This window comes from Centrocercus urophasianus, unplaced genomic scaffold (assembly GCF_019232065.1).
Source record: "Centrocercus urophasianus isolate 14NV4802_14NV808 unplaced genomic scaffold, USGS_Curo_1.0 seq_10, whole genome shotgun sequence".
NCBI classification, from domain to species: domain Eukaryota; kingdom Metazoa; phylum Chordata; class Aves; order Galliformes; family Phasianidae; genus Centrocercus; species Centrocercus urophasianus.
The window spans coordinates 71,858,306-71,867,325 of NW_024884142.1; the positions used below are offsets into that span (position 1 = coordinate 71,858,306).

At 37.0% G+C, this 9,020-nt stretch overlaps 1 protein-coding gene across 1 annotated transcript in view; it reads left to right on the forward strand.

Moving 5' to 3' along the window:
• The window catches only part of CRIM1 (cysteine rich transmembrane BMP regulator 1), a 163,551-nt gene extending 157,975 nt beyond the window's left edge, over positions 1 to 5,576 (forward strand). Inside the window, exons 15-17 of the mRNA XM_042817488.1 lie at positions 351 to 473; positions 2,162 to 2,349; positions 4,169 to 5,576. Of these exons, the coding sequence (XP_042673422.1) occupies positions 351 to 473; positions 2,162 to 2,349; positions 4,169 to 4,345 (488 nt within the window). The 3' untranslated portion in view covers positions 4,346 to 5,576. The remainder of the gene's footprint in view (positions 1 to 350; positions 474 to 2,161; positions 2,350 to 4,168) is intronic.
• The last annotated feature ends 3,444 nt before the right edge of the window (positions 5,577 to 9,020 follow it).

Consider the following 9,020-nt stretch of genomic DNA (forward strand, 5'->3'; position numbering starts at 1 on the left):
GGCATTTTTTATATTTAGCATCACAAACCAAGCCTTAGCCATCTATTCTGAAATGGTTTTTTAAAAAGCAAAAAGTTGTTTATAGGACTACATCATTCCTTTTACATTAGTATAATGATTATGACAACATGCATGAATCTTGTACACAGTGGAAATTTTTTAACACAAATTGAAGATTTTATGTCAAATTAAAACCATATCCCATAGCTGTAATGGAGAAAATTCTAAAATAAATGAAAAGATTCGTAGTAGAAAGCATTGCAGATAGCCAGATGTATCTACTGAATTAAGAGCAGCACCAGAAAATTAAGACGCTTGTAATTTTGAAAGACATTCATCTCATTTTTCAGAGATGTATGTACCTGAACCTACTAACATCCCTATTGAGAAGACAAATCATCGAGGAGATGTTGAACTAGAAGTGCCAAACTGGTCAACACCAAGTGAAAATGACATCATCCACATTCACAGAGGTAAAATCTGATATAAATGGGGCTAACTTAGATCTGTGACTGTTCCCCATGTTTTAATGTCCTTGTTTTTTTTCAATTCTGGTAGCATCTGTGTGATGCTTTGAAAAAGGTAGTTATCTGAGAATATTATTCTTTTATTATACTGTTTTGAGCAAAGGGGACTCAGTCTGTTAAAGTATACTTGAGCAATTTGATCTCATTATCATTACATCTTCAGCTTGGAAGACGCATCTTTGTTGGTATGACAGAGTTCTGTACAGTTATAAATATGATAAACTGGTGAATGAGGAGTGCTTCTGCAGTGTCTTTTTCATACACAAGCTAGAAAGCAGGATGCTACTATGCCATAGGCATCAATGAACTTTGATTTGGTCCATTTGACATTCTTGTACTGAAAGATAAAAACAGAAGAACGTACGATGCCTTCATAGAATTGCAGAGGTTGGAAGGGAGATTGTCAGGTCCACCCCCCTACTAAAGCAGGTCCCCTACAGCAGGTTGCACAGGAAAGTATCCAGATGAGTCTTAACTATCTCCAGAAAAGAAGACTCCACAACCTCTCCGGGCAGCCTGTTCCAGCACTCCATCACCCTAACAGTGAAGTTCTTCCTCATGTTTGAATGGAACTTCCTGTTATAGTCTTTGTCCATTGCCCCTTATTCTATTCTGCACGCCACTTAAAAGAATCTCACCGTATGTTCTTGAGTCCCACACTGAATATATCATAGAAAAATGGCTGTGGAACAGAACACTTCAGGTGTAATGACACAAGACCGTTAAAATTGCCTAATGGTGTAATTCCATCTTTAGTTTTAAAACTACACTGCCCAGCAGGGTAGTGGAAAACACTGTATGTCACACTCTTTGCTAACTTTTTCTAATTGAAGGACTATTAAAATTTGTATATTTTTTTTTTCTGTATCCAAGTATCATATCATGCATGCATATCGCATGCTACTACTTGGTGGCTAGGAGAAAGGATATCCGAAATATAACTATTTTACAAAACTATAGAGTTACACTGTTTATAATTTCAACATTTTTATGTTTCAGAGGTGTTGGGAGTTGGCTTGTGTCTATCCTGGCTGAGAAACTCTAAATGTGCACTGAAAACTGTGTAGGAATACTGCCATTGAAAATGATCATGCTTTGAAATTACATGAAAAACTGAGTCTGTTAGACTGTCAGTGAGCTGTTTTCACAGGCTGAGTGATGCAAGTATTGTAATAATTTCTCAACAGGCAAGAACAGACAGGACTGAACTGCTCTATCAGCTTAAAAAAATTAAAAATTATTAAAAAAAAAAAAACAAAAAAAAAAAACAGCTTTTCATTGTAAGACTACCAGGTTTTCTGCTGCACAGAAATACAGCATTATTTTTCTGAGTGGGAATTTGGTTGTAATCAGATAAGACGAAGTGAATACAACTGAGCTGTCACAGTTGCTTATTATTGCTCCTTTAGATTCCATCCAATTTCCTCTTTTTTATGGCCTTTTCCTGACTAATATAGTCACTATACAAACTACTAGCTTTCAGTTATTCTAATTTATATTAAAAAAGGGACATTTCAGGAGAAGAAGTCCAAATTCATGAAAATGACAAAGTTTGTGACTGAGGCTTTTATGTTATTTATGGATAGGGGCCCATTTATCATTACTAATGTCAAATGCCCACATTTGTCTTGCAGACATGAATCATCTCCAGGGAGAATACAGAAGTGGAAGTGGGCCGCACCCCAGTGAAGATGCATCAGTTAGCTCTGTTGCCTTGGTGACAATTCCAATCACGATAGCGCTGTTAGTAATCATCGTCTTTCTGCTCATCAATCAGAAAAAGCAGTGGATTCCAGTGTCCTGCTACAAAGCTCCAACAAAGGTGCCATATTCATGCCTATTTCCAGCTTCTCACCTTTCTGAAAACTGAAATTGACTAGAATATTCTGTGAGATGCAATTGAATTTATATGAACTGAGTTTTTTTTTCATTTAAGCCTGAATCCTTTTTATATCTTTGAGGCTGGTGGTGTTTATTTAATCTCCTGAATAATTATTTTCATTATTGAATGAATGCCAGCAATGTCCTGCTTGATGCAGTGATGAGTGGGGACTGGATAGAAATCAAGTTCAGCAAAAAAAATCCAAAAATGTTCCCAACTTTAAATGTGTGCACATAATTGTATGCAGTTCTCATCTGCAGTCATCACTTGGGAGAAAGGTTTTGTTTTCTAAACTTCCATCCACTTTCAAAGTATTGTCCAAGATCAGATACTGTATGTACTAGTAATGTTCATCACATTTTCTAATAACTGCATTATATTGGACAATTTTAACATAAAATCACTGATTGGTTTCAAAAAGCTTAATGAATTTGAAGCCAATAAAGATTTTTATTACAGATTTTATTTACACTAGAAATATCAACACTGTTGTTCAGCCTATCCAGTGATAACACAGTTGCATGAAATGGCACTTTCAATACTCGAGTGTACTATTTTAGAGGATATCTTTCATTTTTTCCAGAGTTGTTACTCATATTATAAACCATTACTATATAGCTTTTCATCTCTTTTATCTTCCTTATGCTATTGAAATAAAATAATGCAGTGTTTTGAGAAAAAATATTCTCACAATTCTAGTTGTTTTTAGGATTTTGGGAATTGGAACTACTTTTCCGAGGAGTAAATAGAACTACTTTTCTATAATACCCTTTAAGCTGCATGTCATCAGATTTTCTTTCTGCTTTCTCTATGATGGCTGCAGGAGAAAGGTTTTGCAGCTTGTAGTTATTTAAATATGCTGAGAAAGCAGAAAAAAATATATACATTTGATGTTAATCTAAAAATCGATACATTGGTACTAAACTATAATAGTATACAGGACAAGATCATTTTATTGAAGAGCTTTAAAAGAAGGGTACTTAAAGGACAGTGATACATCAGATCCAGTAGAAGATGGGTACAGTGTTGAAGAAAACATATACTGCTTGTTTTTCTGTCAGAAGTGACAGGTTTTTCCACAATTCTCTAGATTTTGCACTTCTGCCATACGTTCTCAAATTTAGTTTAGGAAATAAATGGGAGATCTTGACTACTGCTGGTTCCCGCTTCTTTTCACATAAAATAACACTTTAATGTTGTAAAAGGTGGCCTTATTTTTGTGTTTTTGTTCTTTGTTTTGTTGTAAACTCTTTTCTTACCTGTGAGTCAACTGGTTTCCATAGAATTGCTCCTTAAGGTAACAGAATCTCACATTTAATGGAGGAGACAATCAACTTCAATTGCTTGAATAAACATAAAAATAAAAGAAATCTCTCCCATTATCCTAGTGATACTGTCACCAAGAACAAAATGTTCTCAAAAATTATCAGCTATAAAGAGGCTATTAAACAACCTCCTGCACCTCTGAGGCAACAAGTCTAAGCCCTTGCATAGTGGAAGACTAGTAGGTAACAGTTTAACTGGGAAAAAAGAATACCCGAACTTCACTGAGAAGATGAAAAATAGTGATTGCAAGAGGCTGTTGGTTTGTCATTGTGCTTGGCAAAAACCTTTACCAAGCTTAGCAAGAGTCCAAACTTTTTCATTGCCAATTTGATTTCCTTTTGTGTTCATGGATTTGTACCACAAACACCTGCTAGCAGTGGGTTGAATACAGAAAAAAATTAACTGATTCAGTGTTCTCTTTCTGTCTTAACAGCCATCTTGCCTAAACAATCAACTGGTATATGTGGACTGCAAGAAAGGTACCATGGTCCAGGTGGACAGTTCTCAGAGGATGCTAAGAATTGCAGACCCGGATTCAAGATACAGCGGATTTTACAGCATGCAGAAACAGAACAACCTACAGGCAGATAATTTCTATCAAACAGTTTGAAGAATTGCACCCTTACCAAGGATTTAAAAATGAGAGAGAGAGAGAAAGAGACTAAGTCTGCTATTAAAATAAAGCTAGAATCGTGCACTTGCTTAGTGGATTGTATTGGATTTGTGACTACATGTACAGCTCTAAGACCTTACTGGGATGAGCTCTGACTCCTGCAATGTGCCAGAAAAAGCATTCCCACTTTTCCTTGAGATAACTGACCAAGTGTTTTCTTAGAACCAAAGTTTTAAAACTTGTTAAGGTGTATTTGCTTGTAACATAGCTATAGAGGTTTTTTGGGAGGGGGAATCAGGGGCTAGGGGTAGGCAATGAGGTTAAAGGAAGTTTCAGAGGAGAAAAGCTGGTCATGCTTGGCTGGAGAAGAAAATGAATAGATACCACCAAGCAGCAGGACAGTGGCTTTTCTTGTTGTTCTGAAATTGCATCTGTTGCAGCAAATCCTAACCCCAAGTGAAAAAAACAATAAAAAGGTCTGACGTTTTCTTTCCAGCTGTTGCTACAATAATATACTCATAGAACAGAATTTGTCACATCACAGATGTGGTGTAGCTGCAAATATTTTTCTATATGTTGAGAAGCTGCAGTAGTTAATGAAATAGCAAGGAAAAGGTTATAGCAGAAAATAAAGGGTGGGTTTATTAAGGATGTACAAAATTACACCTTGTGCTGCTTTTTGTTTTTTGTTTTATTTTTGTTTTCTTCAAAGCTGATTGGCTAGATTAGCCAGACTTTGGCAGAGTTAGCAAATGACTGAGGCCTAAGTAATTCCTGAAATGAGCACTGGATCTTTTGACAGCAGTATTGAAGGAAGGAAGGAAAAGTCAAGAACACCACGCAGTTCCAGGGGCTTTTGTTTGTTTGTTTGTCTGTTGTGGTTTCATTTTGTTATTTGATATCAATCTCTGGTTGTTCATACAGGAGAAGGAAAAATATTTTTTTGTTGGACAAAGCTCTTGCTTAAAAGAGAGTAAAAAAGAGACTGTTTTAAGGTTGTTGTTGTTTTTTTTTTCCTGTTGATGTTCTTATTTACTGGTATGCAGATTTAGAAACTACTTCCATGCTAGGAAGCTGCTTAATTTTAATTGTATATTACTCAAGCACCTTTTTTGAAGCTCAGAAAAAAAGGAGATCATGCTTCTTTAAACTTTAGCATTATAGGAATATTTATGTAAATATAATTATGCTAAAAACAACAAAAAGTATTTGTATGTTTGTGTATATATATGTATATACAAATGCATGTAGGTATACGTATGTATATATACATGCATGTGTATGTACACTATACGTATATATACTGTATATATAAAATACTATGTATACAGTATATATTTTTTCTATTTTTTTTTTCTTGTTGAATGTATTTTTATCTGAGAGAGATTTTACCCAGAGCAAAAACAGATAAACAGGCATTCCATATCAGTGCTTAATCACTTGTGAGTTTAGAAGAGACGAGAAAAGAGCATCTCATTCTACCTACAGTTTGATTTGATTTGAAAGTGTTTGTGTGCGTGTGTGTGTGTGTGCACTCTTGTGTTTGCGTGTGTACAGTACGTGCACGATTATAGCAGTAAGCGTTGCTCTTGCTACTTGCTACATTTCAGGGTGTTTCTTATTTTTCTTTTCCTGCTTAGCCTTAAAAAGGCTTTTTAATGAATGCATTGGCTAGAGACACTGATGACAATATACATGCAGCACTAATCAGCTCCATAGAATAACAGCATCAGCTCCTGGATTTTCTATTGTGTTTTTTTTTTCTTTCTTTTATTTCTTTTTTTGTTTTGTTTTGTTTTTTTTCAAACAATTGTTTGAAACAACTACTGGAATATTGTCCACATTAAGCTGGAAGTTTGTTGTAGCTTGCCTCATTTATAACTCTGGCTGTATAATACAATGTTAACTTTCCAAACAGGTCTTGGCACTTTTATACTAATTACCCATTTGTGCATTGCCTTTTTTCTTTTACAAATGCTTGTCATAAGAGACACAGATACCCAGTATGCTTAATGTGAAAAGAAAATGTATTTTTTGTAAAGGAACTCTCAAGTATTGTTGTAAATACTTGGTCAGAGGTTGCTGAACTTTAAAAACTGAAAAGAAAAAAAAAACCTAATTTATTATTATAATGACCTAATTTATTAATCTGAAGATTAACAATTTTTTTGTTTGTTTTAGAATATCAAAAAGGTGTTCTAGCTGTTTGCATCAAAGCAAAAAATAGGTGTATCATCAAGGGTCAACATTTTTTCTGCTTATGTAACTTCCATTTCCAACCACCAATAAGAAAAAATGTGGTCTCCCCAGTGTTTTGTACTTAATCTGATATTGAAACAGAGACGTTTCTGTCCACTTACTACAAAGATTTTGTCAAGACAAGACATCCATTCCTTGCATAAGAGTAAGCAGTCTTTATCCAGAAATTGTAAATGCTTGCTTTTGTTTTACAATCAAGGCCATATTCTGAAAATATTAGCAGGATATAGGACATGGTGTAAAATGTTTTTTATTATTATTATTTTATTATTATTATTTTAAAGATATGATTTATCCTATGTGCTGTATCCATTACACTCTTTTACTTTGGTTCCTGTTGTGCTCTTGTAAGAGAAATGCAGATATAATTTTCTGAAAAATAGATGCATATGTGGCACTCGGAGTGCACTGCGGTTCAGCAGATTGCTTGTTTACTTTTTTAACTGTAAGGCGGTTTCTTGTAATTTGGCTCTTGGCAGCACAATAAAAAAAAAATTTTAAACCTACCGATGTCTATTTTCTTAAATCTTCTTATTTACTACTTCCTCATGCTAGTCCTTGAGACGTTCATTTATATCTTTATGTTATGGTGAGTCATTTGTTGTCTTCAATCAGAACGGTTCAGAAAATACTGTGGGTGAAGAAATGTTTGCAGTTACAGAAAGCTCTGGGTTCTACACTAAAGAATTTTCACACTGAAGGGATTTGTGGCATTCCAAATAGTTTCAGCATTCACTGAAGTGCAATCAAAAATAAAGTTCTTTCTGATTTTGACTCCTCTGGTCCAGCCATACCTGCCACAGTCAATCACACAGGACTGTGACACAAGGTCCCGTAGAAGGGCTGTGGGATCAAAGCTTTAAGGGCTTCATAGAATCATAGAATTGTTTGAGTTGGAAGGGACCTTTAAATGCCATCTGATCCAGCTCCCCTGCAGTGAACAAGGACACCTAGAGCTACATCAGGGTGCTCAGAGCCCCATCCAGCCTGACCTTGAATGTCTCCAGGGACATGGCATCCACCTCTCTGGGCAACCTGTGCCAGTGCCTCACCACCCTAAAAATCACAGAATTATAGAATCATAGAATGGCTTGGGCTGGGAGGAACCACAAGGATCATCAAACTCCAACCCCCTGCCACAGGCAGGGCTGCCAACCTCAATATCTAATATGAGATCAGGCTGCCCAAGGCCCCATCCAACCTGGTCTTCACCCTTACTGTAAAAAAACTTATTATTTATGTCCAACCTAACACTGCCCTCTTTCAGTTTGAAACCACTTCCCCTTGTCCTGTCACAACAGACACTAATAAAGAGGCAGTCCCCTTACTTCTTACAACTCCCCTTCAGATACTGAAAGGCCACTCTCAGGTCTCCCCAGAGCATTCTCTTCTTCGGGCAGAACAGCTCCAGCTCTCAATCTGTCCTTAAAAGGGGAGGTGTTCCATCCCTTGCATCATTCATTTACATATTTGCCTGATCTAGCATCTTTGCTCTTTCCTGACTATGCCTATGGAAGGCTGTTTTCTTGAGCAGTATCTTTAAATGCTGCCTGTGAAGAATTCATTTTTTCATCTGCATAGAAGAGGAAATAACTCTATACTAACGTAAAAAATGATGGTGCATCCATGTTTGAACACTTGAAGCAGTCCTGGCCTCTGTTGCAGTACTATCAGTATCAGAAAAAATTACATCTGAAATGCCTATGTAGGACAGAGATGCTTTGTCTCTTTCTAAACACCAAGTGGGAAAAATGAAAAGAAACTCAAACAAGGCTGAACACAAATGAGAGAAGGTAAGCAGAGAAACTTAGAAACACGGAGTGATTGAGGTTGGAAAGAATATCAAGTCCAACTATCCACCAAACCTACTGAGCCCCAATACTAAACCTTAGTGCTATATCCACACATCTCTTAAATACTGCCCGTTCCTATGCTTGATATGCTTGACCACCCTCACTATGAAATAAATTCTTCCTGATATTCAACTTAACCCTCCTCTGGTGCAACTTGAGGCTGTCACCTTGTGTCCCATCACTTGCCAGGTGAGAAGAGGCCAACACCCTCCTCACTGCAAGCTCCTTTTAGGCAGCTGGGGGGATCTAGGTCTCCCCTCAGCCTGCTTTCTCTGAACAGCTGCAGTTTCCCCAGCTGCTCCTAAGCGCTGGTTTTCCAGTCCCTTCACCAGCTTCACTGCTCTTCTCTGGACACATTTGACCCCCTACATATCCCATACTGAGGGGCTCAAAACTGAGCATGGCACACTCTGGAATATCGCTTGGACAGCTCAGGCATCGGGTTTGAACTTCGGGTGGTGCTGAGCGGAGCCGGGGGTCGGATGATCCTCGGTTGGACTCGATTATCCTTCTAGCTCGGGTTATCTGCGATTACTGCAGCCTCAGGCCTGCGGCTGTCA